The following is a 16,729-nucleotide window of genomic DNA, read 5'->3' on the forward strand; positions in this document are numbered from 1 at the left end:
AACAGAAACTGAAAATGCAGTGAAAATCTGGAGGGAAATCGGTCCATGTTTCAAGCTAAAATAACATATTTGATAACCCATAAAGTACCAGGAGACAACAGTAAGTCCCCCACTGGCCATTCAGTGCAATCATTTCTCTCAAAAAAGTCAAGGTAAGAAGAGGTTACACTGAGATTTACAGCAAATATTGAGTTTGTCAGTTTAACTTTCCCTCTCTGGTAGACACAGGGTGCTAAAATAATCCACCAACGTGCTGAAATCTAATGTTTTTAGCAAGTTACAGTCACTTTGTTAACGTTTAATAACTTGGTTTCATATTGTGGTGCCGATCTTTTCCCCTCGTGGCAGAGGTTTTCAGAGTCTGTCTCTGTGGCCCTCCAGATTTTTTACTATCCATTGTCTTTCAGTTGCTGATCGATCTGGAAACGATGAGATGATAACGATTCATCAGATTTTCTACAGGACTTGTAATCTAGAACACAGCAATATGACATTTTAGCTTCCCGTCCTGAGTGTGACGTCAGAGGACAAAAACAAATTACAAGTGTTCAGTGGGGTCAAGCGGTTGCTTGTCCTTTTGTGCTGTCGTTGCTATCTTAAAGGAGTGTGCATTGTATGCTTTTTCAGCATTAATTTTTCTTTTTTCCCCTCTTATTTTGTTGTTTGTATTTTGTTATAACCAGTGTTGCACAATGTAAATTATTCAGCAGACAGAGTCACAGTTTAAAGCAAAGATTCCCAAATTAACAGAGACTCTAGTTGGGGTCTGTTGACTTTCAGTTCAGCTTATATTTAAAACATACATTCAAACAGCAAATCAAATAATAGGTATGACTGAACCATCATGTCCAATATGTTTAAACGTTTCTTACTGTCAGTGACTGGATTTGAGACACCTACAAAATGAAAAAAAAAAAAAACCCACATCCTGACCTGACTGCTATGAAAGTGAAGTGGCCCCAACCCTGATACAAACATTGACAGACAGTTGATACAAGACTGGTCATAGTGCCATATGAATGCCCATTATTGTGTTATAAATAAGCCAGAAACAACATAGAATTTTAAATCTTGAACATATTGCTGAGAAATCATGTTGTATATGTAGATTAAAGGCCTTATTTACATACTGTAGATCTCCAACAGCTATAGCTCAACACCGTGGACATCTTAATAAGAGTTATAATGTCCTGTGTGATTACAAAAGTAAACATTTTAAAAACCAAATTTGAGTCAAATATACATTATATTTGAAATTCAGGTCATGATTTCATTTTCATGTTTATATGATGTGCCCTGCTGCCACGTGTTCACAACATTGATGAAAGATAGGATTACCACTGAAGTAGGGAGATTACACAGGAGATAAACCTGATGAAAATTCAGTTTCTAGAACAAGCCCTCCAACCACTGGCTTCAGTGAAAATGCAGCAAAGACATAAGACAGCACGAAGGTTAATCCTTACCAGTAACATTAAAATGTCCGTCTCATCGCTCATTCTAACTCTATTCAGTTCGGGGTTCTGTCTTAGAGGTGTCACATCAAAAATAAAGGTTAAATACTGTAGAGCGAGTGTTGGCCTGTGGTGCATGAGCATATTCAGCTTAGATCCTCCATGGCAGGAAGCCTCAGTTCACCCCGGATGGGCCAGAGGTAAACCCATCTGGGAGTTTTGGGAAAAGCAAGAAGCTTTTTTTTTTTTTTACACTTCTTTTTTTACACTTTACTGCTCCAAAGGGACGTTGGGAACAAAATGTAGGAGACGGACCACAGCAGGTAGTACACACATGCAGGGGGGAAGGAAGAGCAGAACACCATGATGACTCCTGGACAAAAAACAAGGAAGAGTAAGTGAGTGAAACTGCAAAATTACATTTGAAAAAGTATGTACATGTATAACAGTCTGAAGTCATGCTAGCAGGCAGCACTCTAAGGTGTTGATAGCATATTGTTGTTAGCACACTGTTGTCAGCATGCTAACATTTACTAATTCACACTTAATCTCTATAAACAGATATTTGCTTATGAAATCTCTGGGCAGGGGACAAGATTTTGGTAATTGAAGTGTTCTGGTTTCCGTTTGAGTAGTATTGACCAATAGTGTTTGAGCAGGCTTTGGCTGCATTCAGGTAAACAGTCTGTGTGCACAGCAAATGAGGCAGAACGCACTGGCGGAAAAGCAATCTCAAAACCCATTTCCTATTGTCGGACGGCGATTTGGCTTTTTAATCTTTTAGAGATGCATGCATATGCAGAAATGTCTTACCTGAAAATGTACATTTGTGTGTCTCAAGTTGCTAATCGAACTGTAAGCAATGACTGCCATGCAGGTATTAGATATGTGCTGGCTACACCGGAAGCTGAAATATTGGCTGTCGCCCCCAGAGGCTAAATCGTAGCCAATGGGTTCTGGGACTGATTAGAAGAAAACTGAAGCTGATGAGATGGTTATCAGTTTTGCAAACAAAATGTAACCTGATGAGAAAGTTATTATGATTCTTCCTGAAGGGAACTTGAATGTCTGCACCAAATTTAGCAATACATCCAAACAAAACAATTCACTTAAAACACATCAACCTGCAGCTTTGCAGGAAAAGTCAGGGGATCACCAAATAATAAACTGTTTGGTAATCATGAATGTCTGTACAAAATGTTGTCCCAAGCCACCGAGTAGGTGCCCACTGTAGGAGTTGACTGATATTTTGATATTTAAATGAAAACATTGCCCTTTCAGTTTACTGTGACCAGGCATCCTGGTTTTTCTGAGATGGTCGTGTTTCAAGGCTGTTGCTATGAATCATAAGCAAGCGCCATGTGGACGTTAATGTCTCTAATAACAGTTAGCTGAAAGAGTAAAGTTAGTCTTTTCTAAAGAGCTCAAGGAGGCTTACTCTTTGCTTTATAAAGTAGTTGGTAATGAAAATGCTACATTCATAGCATCCGTGGTGTTGAAAGTTGTGCTACACGGTGAAATAAGTGTCCCCCATGTGTGGGTCATGACCGAAAGAACAAGATCGCGGATACAAGCGGTCGAAATGGGTTTTCTCAGGAGGGTGGCTGGCATCTCCCTTAGGGACAGGGTGAGAAGTTCAGTCATCTATGGTCATATGGTCTATGGTCATGGTCACCCTATGCTAGTTGAACTAGATGCAAAAGTCACGGGATCACAAGATTCATACAGATTCATCCTCTGGACACCATGAATATCTGTACAAAATATGTTGGCTATCAAGCCAGTAACTGATGAGATATTTCAGTCTGGACCAAAGTTGCGGACAAAGTCTCTGACGAACTGACAGGCAAACTGGCGCCACTAGTCCAACCACCAGATAAAAATGGTCCAGCTGAAAACAGTTTACAACAACTCTTGAAATATACATGGCTTTTGAGTTTTCAATCGCTTTGAGCAGCACAAATTAAATTCCATTCACCTCCATTGTCCTGGGGTGCTGGCAGGAATGGATATGTCAAAACCTTGGCACATAAAACTTGGCTAGATAACACGACCACATGCAGATGCTAGATGCAGTCCATGAAATCTAATACGAAAATACATTTCTAACTTGAACCATTGCTAAAATCATCTCTGGCTGTCGTTACTGCTGACAGGCATGCTCTCACCCAAGAGAGATGTGAATCATACTGAATATTTTAAAAAGGCTTTACCTCCAGCGTAGACTACTTTTTTCCATGCCTGGGACTCCAGCACTCTGTCATGAGGGTAGAAGTTCTGACTGATCATAAAAAGGATCATGGCCATTGCCAGGACCCGCAGCATGGCCATATTTCCGCCTGACAGCAGAGAGGCACTGGCTAGGATGGCTGAAGAGTAGATGCATGGCAGGCCGCGGTACATGAATGGGATCCCTGAGGAACGAACGAGAATAAATCTCCAGTAAATCCTTTGAATAATGAAACAGAAGTGAAATGACAGACTCAAATCAGAAGAACAGAATGCAAGATCTTACCGCTTGAGAAGAAACAGAGGCGGACGAACACAGACAGGACGTAGCACATGCACAGGATGTTGTCCAGCAGGTCAGACGTCCTTAGGAGCAACGACGTGGCAATCCCGAAGGTTGTGAAGTCAGCAAAGTCATCCAGCTTGGCACCTGAACACAAAAAAAGAAAAATGTTAATCCTAAATGTGGCTGTGTGACATTCACATTGTTGTCAGTGGTGGGGGGAGATATGTAGATCTCGTGTATTTTATTTTTGAAACTAATGTCAAAAAGCCAAGCACAGATTGCTACATCGGCCTCAGGGGTAGGGTGACCAGTGGGGCATCAGGAGGTATTGTTTTATTGTTTTTATTGTGTGAAGCACTTTGTGTTGCACTCTGTTTGTATGAAAAATGCAATATAAATAAAGTTTGATTGATTGATGAACATTTTATCCACTGCCTAACAACCGCCCGACTCAAGCTTCGTCAAGCTCGTCTTCAGTTAAGAGACACAACTTCAAGTGGGGAGCCCTGATCTAATGGAAATGCAACTCTGCTGTGCTGGGCTGACAGGTCAAGTCAAACCGAGTCAAGCTATGCCAGTTCATGAGTATCAAAGTAGCACTGATGTGGAACTTCACAGCATTTTTATCCCTTGTTCCACATCCCACATATTGAAACGATGTCCCACATTTTGATTGGCCCTAGTCTTCAAAAGTCAAACCACAAGTCTGGTAAGAAATGCTGTCATCACGTAGCTGTTTTTGACATCAATCAAGATGCACACACATGCGCACACAAGTGTAGGTTAACCTGTCATCATCTTTGCTACCTACGCTACGCCCAACAGGTAAAATTGCACAATCACAAGTTACACATATATAGGAGGAAAATGATTGAAACTACCACAAAAAGGGGGATTACTGCTCCAACAGAGACTGGGAAACCACTTATAACTGAGTAAAGCTACTGGACGGCCATTATTTTTGAATTTTTATGTTCCAAGGTGTGTTATTTCAAAGCAGTAGGCCTTTATTTTCAGCATAACAGGCTCAGCTTTACATTTACAGACAACTGACAGTTATATACAGCTGATTAACTTTCAGCGGAGGACTTGCCGTTACTTGTTATTGTCAAACTACAATGCTGCATACATCCTGCTGTCCTGCAGAGCTCCTGCAGCCTGCAGAGCTTTTCCCATGTCTGGGGAGGAGGGGGCGGGAGGAAACAGCTTTTTCCTCCACTGACCAGTCAATTGATTGAAGAGTAGGAAGAATTTCAGTTGATGAAGAAGAATTTTGTCTGGTTGACTAAAGCCCTAATATTCTGAATAATCAGGTTTAGAGAGGCTACTCGTGAGCACCAGCTGTCTTATTTTTTATGCTCCTGTCTTTCAGCTGGACAGTGCCTCAGTCATTACGATCTATTAAAGCTAGTGTAGATATGTTATCATCTCTCCAGTATGGTCACAGCCAGTGTCACAGACACGTGACAGCGGGATGTGTGTGTGTGAAAATTTCCAAGTGGAAATTTCGGTGTCAGCCCAACGGGCGACCATTCTATAAACAACATTCTCCACCGCCTTGTCTCTTTATCCCTCAGGAGCACGTAGCATGTTTTCAGCAGATGAGGACGAGGTGATTCAGGCCGCCGCTCAAATGAACGAGGTGGAATTCCACCGCCCAGGGTCAACAATTTTAGCAATTTCAGATATGCAGAGAACCCAAAGCAACGGGATAAAAAAGACAATTGGAGCGTGATCCCGTGGAATTAGGCTGCTTAATCAGAAAGTGATTGTTCATTTGACAAAATACGTGGGGGGCACAACAACATCCACCTGCAAAGTCATGCAGAAAAACCCTGTCGGGACACAAAGCCCCCTGAAATGTGCAGCCAACGATGTATTGTGATGCACCTGGGAGCTATTTTGGGCACAGAGAAAATGTGAACTTTTACACTCGAAGCAATGTTAAGCAGCTATTTGTGTCTATTGAATTACTATATATAGTAATGGTGGTGTGATCTTTTGAAAACCACCCACAGTGGCACATTTTATGGGCTATGCATTCGAAATTGGGTGCCATTTATTTACATAAATAGGGATGTCTTGCCATTCAAACTGAAACTTCAACCCTGAATCCTCCTTAGAAATATAAAAACATCTGAACAGACACTGATTTAATGAAGCTCAAATTACATGACATAAAAAATGTATGATTCCTCTCTTGGACACTTTGTAAGACTATCCAGAGGATTTCAGCGGCAGAGTTTCATTCCACTGGTTCCCTTTTGTTTGTGACTTTGAGCAGCCAAATTAGAAAAGTCCAGACAAAGGACTGCGCAGCAAGGCCTGCCAACATCCCAGCTGAAGTTTATCTTCTGTAAGAGCTACTGACCACAACACTCCACTTACCCAGTGCAGAGCAGGCATCGAGTCGCCTGGCAACTGCTCCATCTGCCAAATCCAGCAGGTAGCCAATCAGGACCAGCCAACACGCTGCATGATGGTGCCTGGACAACATGAGTGAGTGTTAGGTTCAGCTATTTGATGACAGCAACCCATTCCAAAGGGTGAAGTATTTGCAGATTCTCACAAGTGGAAAAGAGCTGAAACTACTGCTGGTTAGATTTCAACAGCGTTACAGATAAAGTTGAACTGTTGTCTTTCTCCTAAATAGAATTATTCCACCATCTTTAGGTTGAGTTTCTTTACATTGGCATTGGATTTTCTTACCAACACTACACCCGATACTGACATTAGGGAGTAAAAAATGACATCAGGTCACTAAAACAGTAAACTTTAACTTTCACTAGTATTTTTAATAATTACAAATAGCTATAGCAGAAAAAAAGTACAAGCAATACTTTGATTACAAAAAATGATCAAATACACATAAAATGCTGCCCATAAAACAAAGAAATAAAAAGTAAAATCTATCTGCATTATATTCTATAAAAAAAATAATATGTCGATACACTATAGGCCAATATTGGGCTATCTGGGTCTACTGTACTGTAGACAACAGAAATTTACATTATAAATAAATAAGCACTGCTGACCCTTCAATGAAAAAAAGGATCATTGCAGAAAAAATATTAACAAAATAAAGAAAATTACAAATTTGTTCTTCCTTATTTGAAATGTTATGTTTTAAAATAATTAAAGTATTAACATATTTTGATAATTGAATAATGGTTTAAGTCATTTTTCATACAAAAATGGAGATTTCCTGATTTTCTCAAGTTTATTACGATATTAAACTGAATATCTGTTTTTTGAACTAACAAACAAGACATTTAAAGACATCACCTTGGACTCTGGGAAACTGAGGTGGATATTTTTCCCTATTTTATGATATTTTATGAGCTTGCAGCCATAGATTAAACATGTCAATTAATTTTAGTCTTTGTTGTAATTTGATAACCTCTAATAATCAAAACACTTTGTACAGTGGCAAGTAAACATTGATTTGGAGCAAGTAGATTTTTACACTACTAGAAAGAAACTTTAACTGTGAGCTTGGAAATGTTGTGTTTTCTGGGGTTGTGCACAGTGAAATGTTTTTGTGTTTTATGTATTATTAAAACTCTTACATAAATTAAACATTAAAACTATTGCTTGGGATTTTCTTACATGTTTGTTTTATTTGACATTGACACAGCAATCACACCAAAACTGGAACTAAGAATTATACACAAACAGATTACAACGATTACGTCATAGTTATAGATTTTGTCCTCCCTGCAGCTTTCAGATCAGTAACAGTAACATCCAGTAATGGTGTGTTCACTCACCCGTTGAGACTGCTGAGAATGGAGGCCATGCCCATGACCATGTTGGCAACTGACAGAGCGTTAGCTGCATTTTTACGTGCAAACTCCTTGATCTGCTGTCCTGTGGCCTGATCACTGAGAAAGAGCTTGTTGGTGCACTGGAAGAGACCTGAGACCACAAAACAGCAGCAGTTAGTGTTTGTCTCTGCTGAGGTTTAAGAAGCTAAAGCTAAAAAGCTAAAAAGCTTATAATCCCTGCTATGATTGGGTGACTTTACCGGCTGACCGTTTGATGAATATGTTCGTATGGGAATAGATTGGGAACAGATTTATTACAGTTGATTTATAGATTTACTATTTATATCCCAGTTTCAGTCAAACTTCAGATAGACTGAGAAGAAACATGTAGAAAAATCTGAAAGTCATAACTCAATAATAATATCTTTTAAGCGGGAATGCAGTTTACAAAAACTGTAGCATATGTTTGCAGATATGTGTGTGTTTTTCCATTTTTCTTTTTAAGCAAAATACTACTTCGAAATTGATTCTCCCGCTTTATGTAAAAGAAGCATCACTTACCAAGACGTATTTATTGGACGGAGACCGACCTTACGATACATTCATCCATTTTCAGATCACTAAAATGCATTTGTTACTCCACATTCATTCATTTGCAGCCTGCAGCATGCAACATTTAAGAGTGCCTCATTATCAACTGCTCATCACAATATCAGTCATATCTATACACTAAACATATCACACATATTTTAACTGTTACAGTAAAAACTGCCACAATGACATGCAGTGAACTTCAGTATCAATAGATTATAATATTTGTAAAGGATACGATGTCTGAAGAGGATGCATGTGAAGTGTTAGCACTCAGCTGTGATCTTATCGGGGGGTAAATACACACAGATACTGGTGTGGGGGGGGGACAGTATGTATACAGGGGGACTACCACATACACCACTGGCTATAGTGAGAGTGAGTTGGACCTACTGCATTGACACATACCAGACGTGAGATCAATTAGCCTGTTAACTCTGATCAGATGTAGTGACCTGAGACAAGGACGTGGCAGCAGCACTCACATAGCTAACTGTTCAGATCTATTAATAGGCCGCTGCTGCAGCCTGGGATTTAATGGCGACAAATCAAGCAATCCTTGTTTTTAGAACATGTAGTTAATATGCGTTTACAGCAATGACGTACATTTTGCGTTTGAACACAGTCAGAGTCGCTGGACAGAGTTTTCCCAGATGTCGAGTTTTCCCCAAATGCAACGTGCAGCAGCCATTCCCAAACTGAAGAAAGCCACGGCCCAGTTTGAAACGTGAAAGTCTTCCACGGCCCGCCCAAACCTTTAATCACAGCTCTGATCAGCAGCCGAGACTAACTAACGAGATATAAGATATGTTCCGGTGTTAATTACAGGTCACTGAATATGGTGTAATACCTGTTAAACTAGATCAGATAAACGAAGAATAAAACATTATTTAAAGCCCATGGCTTTGTTTCATTAGTTCTGCTTACTTTTTCAAAATAATCAAATTAAAGGTTGAAAGTTAAATGAGTTGAAACTTAAAAATGTTTTTAACTGTTTACACTCTGGGAATCACTGCGCTACAGAATTACTTCCTGGGTGTATACATGTATGTATATATGTATATAAATTAGAGCCTGTCAGATATATCGATTGGCAGGTGTGATCACTTATTATATTCTTTTAAATAATATATTATTTATTAGTAATATTATTGATATTGGGGCCTGACTGATACTGGATTTTGGGGGCCAGTGTTGGTGCCAGTGTTAGGGAGTAAAAATAATCGGATGTTGATATGTCAGCCAAGACTTTTTAAACAGAATATAAAATGCAGAACATATAAATAAACATCTATTCACTGCAATGATCCCTCAAACGTGGCTAACACTTGGGGACTAAGGGGACCAGATGTCCTGAAAAATTCAGGACAGTCACTGATTACAAACAATCGTCCTGAATCCCGAATCCTGTCCTTTCTGTTCCGGAAATTAATTGTTACAGTAAAAAGTGGAATGAAGGACATATGAATTCTGAAATTAGTACAATCTTATCGGTTATGTAGGCAGTAATTCCTGCTTTCAGCTTCTTTTTGTAAAATATATCAGAGTGTTATTAGTGTGTTTTCACTTTTGCACCGTGAGGTTATTGTACATGACAGACTGTTGATGTCGTTCGACCAGTTTAAACTGGATGACAGCGAGTGCAGTTTGTAGCTTCTACAGCTTGATGACAAACTTAGCTGCTGGAAAGACTTGAACACACCTGTCACCTGTAAAAACAGTCAGGACGCTGTGATTCATATCATCCTCTGAATATCACCCTGTGACTAATCGTCATAATATCAATAAACAAGTGACGTTACCATAAATTATTCTATTTTAATCCTTCTGATATGACATGACATGACATGTCCACCCCCATCTCTCTGTCCTGAATTTCTACCATTCTCATCCGGTCACACAGCCTGGAGTAAAGATAAGTAATGGAGGCAGGATATAAACTTTATTGTCCAAAATTATATCACGACACTGAAACAGTATGTTTTTTCTGTTCATTTTGATTATTTTTAATGACTATAAATGCAAGATATATGGATAATAAAAATTAAATGATTGAATATATATACACTGATGCCTATAAAGATAACAAAAAAAACAATCTGTTTTATGTTCTGTTAAAAAAGGTTTTTATTTAGGAGCATCAGACAACATATAAGACAATACTGATATAAACCAATGTGATAAAACGTTATCAGGCTGGTGATATTTTGGTCGACCAATATATTGGTCACACTCTAATAGATATAATTTATAATTCTTAAAAATATCTGTTAAAATTCAAGATATAAGGACTATGATTAAATTTTATTCATTATAGATTAATCTGTTCATGATTTTCTTGATTAATTGATTCGTTGTTTGGTCCATAAAATCTCAGGAAATGTTAAAAAAAAATAATAAAAATGTTAATCAGTGTTTCCCAAAGTTTTTTTGTTCACATGTCAAAAATACTTAGTTTACTGTTCAGAATTGAGAGGCTGAAATTACAGAATTAGATTTTTTTTTTCTTTTTAAAAATGGCACAACACGGTAAATTGATTATCAAAATAACTGCTGATTAATTGGTTGACAAATAATCAATTTGTGCATTCATTCCAGCTCTAATAAGTATATATGTATATATATTATATGGGATGGTATTATGGTACATAATATATATTGATATCTGAATTTTTTACTCCTTAATAATTAACATTGGCCTCCAAAACTCCTGAATCAGTCAGGCTCTAATAGAAATAATCTTATCATATTTTACATTTTATCCAGTTCTTTTCTATTAATCTTTATTTTATCTTATCTGTGTGTGTAACATGAAGGGACTACAGCTTGTTTTGTTGTGCAGCCCTGTGTCATATAATGACAAATAAATTACCTGGATATTCAAATACTAAGAGTTCTCCACTAGTTTTATCCTGGTTTTACTAAGCCATATATTTTTGGAAACTGCAGTTAGTAAAACCTGTAATAATAGCGTGATAAATTTAGTTTTGAAGACGTAAGTTTCAGTATGAACTATGAAGCTACATGTTAGTCAGCAAAATGGAATGACTGCTGACACTGCCTCGCTCCAGCCAAACACTGCCTCTGCCCCCACAAAGCTGTGATGTTTTTTAATTAAGTCAAACAAAGAAATCTTTGTTTTCTCTCGGCCTCGTCTCTTGTGAGTTTATTACTTTTCTCTCAAGTCATAGTACTGTCCAAGACAGAATGCACACATACTGTAATGACCTGCAAAATTTAAATTGTTTTAAATGTTGCAGTAGCAACCCTTCAAGTGTTTTTCACCCTGAACTTCCTGTGATTCCAAAGCCAGGCGAGTTCAAGAGACTCTTCATCTGAAAGAAAACAGCGTATGAGACACAGCAAAAAGCCAACAATAACTTACACTTGACAGCATGCTTTTTACGTCTTATTTCGGACTTTAGCACAAGTGATTTTTGAATTATCATCTGAAAACTTTTCATGGGTAAACACATCAGTTAATGCAGACAACATTCTGCATTTTTCTGCAAATCAAGGCCAGTTTTACTTAATTAATAATCAGGTTCACTTTCGACACAGTAAATATGATCAGAGAGCCACAGGAGCAGCTCCGTCAGAATAAAAGTCTGTGGGGTCGCAGCTCTTACAGTCTCAAGTTTTACTCTGATCTCTTACTACACTATCTTGGTCACTGATTAAAAGAAAAGAGGATCAAGCCAGAGCCAGACACATTGTCAATTTCAAGCAAGTCTTTATTTCTGGATCGCTGCCTAATGAGTGCAAAGCATGATGGGAAGGCCCTTGTTATGTAATACCATGCTGTGTTACCTGGTAACGACTAAAAAGACTAAACACAAAACAAGACAATTCATAACACGGATAATCTGAGGTGAACTGACTGATCAGTGCACATTTTTAAACTGTGTATTGTTACAAAAAAAAAAAATATATATCCCATTTTATTCATCCCAAGCTTCTTTAACACTCCCTCAGCACATTAGTGGCTGTTCTCCTGCCTAATGTGATCCAAGCAGACCTGTGAGCTTTAATCTCTGGCACCCAGACCCACGTAGGTGTGCAGTAATCCAGATTACTGTATGACATGAGACTGAGAAACAACAGGTACCTACCAGAGGAGGAAGTCAGGAGGATCATGATTGTCTCTGGATCACAACACAACAGCTGCAAGACATAAAATTAAAATCTGCTTACACATATATACACATTACATACATGACACTGAACTCTATATTAAAAACAAACTTTTCTTATGAAGGACATTTTGATTATCTGAAAAATAAACAAATATCCCACAACCTTAATCTTAATGAGATTTTATCTGATCAGATTTGGCAACTAAATCCCTGCACATTTCAATAGAAAGTAACTAAGTATATTTACTCAAATACTGTATTATAGTATTTCTATTTTCTACTACTTTCCACCTCTTGTCCGCTACAATTCAAAGGGAATTATTTACTTTTTATGCTTCTACATTTATTGTATAAGTTTAGTTACTAGTTCATTAACTGATGCAGCAGCAATTAAAGCAATTAAACCTACACATTAATGTATCAGTCCTTATAATGCAGTAATATCCGTTATTCTGAAACTTTTGGTGCTGTAAGCAGTCTATATTTTGATGCTGAAACTTATGTACTTTTACTTGTTACAGAGTATTTATAATGAGACTACCCTTATAAATTGTCTATGGTTACATCCTAATAATAAATATAATAATAATATTACATAATACTGTAACACATGAGAATTTTCTTGTCTTACGTTTTGCACATTCCTGAATAAACTTGTACACTCCTTCGTCCATTTAAATAGCATCATGCTTCTATTGTTATAATTTTTTTTTGTATGCTGACACTTCCTATTTTTCTTATTTTTTATTTATGCTGCTGTTTTTGACTGGCAGTACTTGCCTTAATCTTTATTTATATTTTAAGTATTTTGTTCTTATGCATCAACAAACAACGGCAGATTCCTTTTCCTGTGAAAACCTACTTGGCTACAAAACAGATTCTGATTTATAAATAATTAATACACAGTAGATTAAAAAGGGCTACAGCGACTTGTTGCTTGCCAAATAGTGAGCCCGCATTTATCTGTACTGTTCGTCCTCAGACTTCATTTCTTAATTCTCCATCAGCAGCTTTTATACCTGTCAGTTTGATCACATATTTGTTAATAAGTTACTTCCACCGTCAGCACATTTTAAGAGTAATAAAGTTTGATTTGGCATTAATTAACATATCAAATTACCAGACTCATACACTAAGGCTTTGATAATATCGTTCACTTTGACATTTTCAGCAAATTAGTGATGATTTGTTAGATTTGCTGATTTAATGGCATTATGGCTGAATCAGTATTTGACGTTTTGATTTAGATCACGCGCGTGTCAGCTCCTCCTGCCTTGCTGGTCTGTGTCCTGAATCTCAAAAAAAAAAAAAAAAAAAAAGTTCAGACATGTTTTCTTTAACACTTCATAGAAGTTTCTGGATTGTGGCTCGCGGTTCTGCCTCTGAAGCCGCTCGCTGTGACACTTCACAGCTGCTCAGCAGGGGTCTTAACTGCGTACAGCTCTATCCTCAGCACCAGTCCTCCCTCCAACATCCTCTGTTCAAAAAAACACACACACACACCACCACCACGGGCATGAAAATAACAAAAAAAAAAATAATAACCCGTGCAGGCAGGTGGATGCGTGAGGCTGTAAAAAAAAAAAAAATCCCCTTTTTTTTTTTAAGGAAAATGCTGCAGAAACTGCGTCACAGCCAAAAAATCGGATAAATGCCAAACAGAGCAACATTTTCTTCTTCTTCTGAAAAAAAAAAGTATTCGCCGTGAATGTGGAGACATGTACCACACACACACACACAGTGGGTCTCATCTTACCTGAATGGACCTCCAAACGTTTCAAATTTCTAGATAAATCCAGTGGTGGAGACGTCAAAACGCGCACGTACACGCCGGACCGTATTTTTCTGTCTTTTCTTTCTTTTCTTTTTTTTTTTTAACCTTTTCACTGACGTGTGTGTTTTAAGTTTTTACTCTGCTGACAGCACATAACACAACATCAGACCGTTTACCTGTCAACTTCACAGCCGCTATTTCTGCGCGTCCTTTTTAAGAGCGAGGATAAACCCGCTGGAATATTCCACCGGAAATGACGCCACCGTCCACTGTAGTTTTTTTCACCTCAAAATATTGCTGGACGGTTCTTTAATGTCTGTTATCGATAAACTGGAGGTAATATTCGGACAAAAATAACAAAAATATATGTAGACTGTAGTAGGACGCAAAGATAGGCACAGATACATCCAAAAGTATCTTACATGACGTTATAAATAACCTACTGCTATGAAAAAAAAAATGTATTTAATTAAAATATAAGTAATTTTTCATTTGAAAAATATATTTTTAAAAAAAATATAAGCATTAAGATACATACAAATAAAATATTCTATACAGGCTAATATGATCACATAGACACAATACAAACAATATATCACTCAGGGAAATATGAATGTTCACCATACTGTGCAATATTTTCTGATTTTTTATTCAGATGCATATATATTAGGTCTGGCCAATATATATCTATTGATGTTTCATATCGGTTGATATCAATATCTATTGATTATGTAGGATGTGACTGGTGACATGTTGTGTGCTCCAAGGGGTGGAAGGAGCCGAGGTGATAAAATGAGTAAATATCATAATATTAAAATACCCTGATATTGCGATAATGTTATGGGAATGACTATTGGTGCTTTCACCAAATATTAACCCAATAAGATTTATTGATACACAATCATAAGTAATATTGATACAATTACTAAGTGAGTATAGTTATCTATAATCAATAATATAAAAGCAAGAACATCATTTTATTGTCATGCACTTATCCAAATCGCATTATTATGACATCCTAAATCTATCAGGATAACTAGTCTCATATCACAATCTAATATCCCCAATATCTATCTATCTATCTATCTATCTATCTATCTATCTATCTATCTATCTATCTATCTATCTATATGTATATATAGATGAAGTGTAGTCATTAACTGAATTCAGATGTTTTTTTGTAATCCATTACATAATTTCACTACTTTTGGATTAGTTTTGGATTATTTCAAAGAACAAAAATTTTGAAAGCTTGCAATCTATTCTAAAGAAACGCACACACAATATTCTTCTTTACCTTTCAACATCTAAAAACATTTTCGGTTCAAAATAAATGCATTTTTGCAGAGGGTTCTTTTTTCTCCTGTCATGTCCTCCATAAAGTGGAACACTTGTCAAAGAAACCCCGTATGTCAGAGGCAACTTTCAATGCAACTGTAACCTAATTACATTTTTTCCAGTTATAGCCTGAGATGATTATAGTTACTTATTTTTTGCATAAATACACAATCCCAGTTTACAGATAATGCATCACAAAACCCTGAGCATTTCCCACTTTCGAACTCTCTATACTCCTTCAACTGCTTTTTCATGCCAGATTAAACCAGCAGTGTAGTTTAATTCACAACATCCTTCATCCCTTTTCCACTTTTCCAACTATTCATATACTTTTCAACTTTTATCTGCTCACACACACCAACTCTGTTCAGACCTCACAATGTTCCATATTTTTCTCATGGGTTTCATTTAATACTTAAATCTCATTTATAATTAGACCCTTTCCTCACTTTTATAACAACAATAAACTCCCTGAACATCTGTTACTTAATGATTTCTGATTTTAAATGAAAGCCTATATATGCATCATTAAGACAGTTAAGATACAAAGACCAGCAACATACACATGGCCATAAAGTTGCACTTTTCACAGTGATGAGATAGTGACTTTTTGATCATCAACCCTTAAATCACAGCACTTTGTGTAGTTTCTGGGTACGGAGCGTATAATGACGGAAAGGTTTAAATAAAAGTTTAAAAGTAACGTATTGATAAAATATGAAAATGGATGATCAGATTGTAATACTGATGTTGAAGGACAGGGTACAGGAACTTCAAGTGTGTAAGTTGCCTGTTGATTTTTCCTTTTTTTATGGTGCATTTTGTCTTTGTTGTTATTTTGATTGTTTTGTTTGCCTGTTTTGGTTTGTTGTGTTGTTGATTGCCAAATATGATGTGCTGTAAAAAGGGCAGGTGATATAAGCTGTAGCTTATAAGTAAGTAAGTGTAAGTGTAAGTTGTGTTAAAGTACTTTATTGTCATGTTTTGCACCACACTATTTAATTATCTGCCATTTTCTGTAAGAGCCTATGCATTTATTTATATGAATTTTCAGATTAATACATGATGTTCTCATTTCTATTTGCAGAGCGCAATAAATTCATAAATTCCAGAATTGATGACAGTCAGTCTAAGACAAGATAATATATAATTAC

General features: G+C 37.0%; 1 protein-coding gene across 2 annotated transcripts; it reads right to left on the reverse strand.

Annotated features, from left to right (window-relative positions):
- Positions 1-1,280: 1,280 nt before the first annotated feature.
- Positions 1,281-14,495, reverse strand: tmem269 (transmembrane protein 269). 2 transcript variants are annotated; one of them, XM_084720433.1, is made up of 8 exons: positions 14,220-14,493; positions 12,440-12,491; positions 11,613-11,662; positions 7,740-7,887; positions 6,358-6,455; positions 3,970-4,113; positions 3,668-3,868; positions 1,281-1,827 (listed from the first exon to the last, which is right to left on the reverse strand). In XM_084720433.1, the coding sequence occupies exons 4-8, from the start codon at positions 7,778-7,780 to the stop codon at positions 1,718-1,720; spliced, it is 594 nt and encodes a 197-aa protein (XP_084576559.1). In that variant the 5' UTR covers positions 7,781-7,887; positions 11,613-11,662; positions 12,440-12,491; positions 14,220-14,493; the 3' UTR covers positions 1,281-1,717. The 2 variants fall into 2 exon arrangements, with proteins under 2 accessions (XP_084576559.1, XP_084576557.1); XM_084720431.1 differs by lacking the exon at positions 11,613-11,662 and having other exon boundaries at positions 14,220-14,495.
- Between the last annotated feature and the right edge of the window lie 2,234 nt (positions 14,496-16,729).

Source organism: Lutjanus erythropterus, chromosome 6 (genome assembly GCF_056507025.1).
Source record: "Lutjanus erythropterus isolate fLutEry1 chromosome 6, fLutEry1.hap2, whole genome shotgun sequence".
NCBI lineage: Eukaryota > Metazoa > Chordata > Actinopteri > Lutjaniformes > Lutjanidae > Lutjanus > Lutjanus erythropterus.

What these genes read in the sequence shown, in the direction of transcription:
- tmem269 (XM_084720431.1), bottom strand. Translation starts at nt 12,464, where the DNA reads ATGATCCTCCTGACTTCCTCCTCTG. An exon ending in CCTCCTGACTTCCTCCTCTG is followed by an intron (nt 7,888 to 12,439) that starts GTAGGTACCTGT and finishes TTGTGGTCTCAG; the next exon opens with GTCTCTTCCAGTGCACCAAC. An exon ending in CCTCTGTTTCTTCTCAAGCG is followed by an intron (nt 3,869 to 3,969) that starts GTAAGATCTTGC and finishes TTCGTTCCTCAG; the next exon opens with GGATCCCATTCATGTACCGC.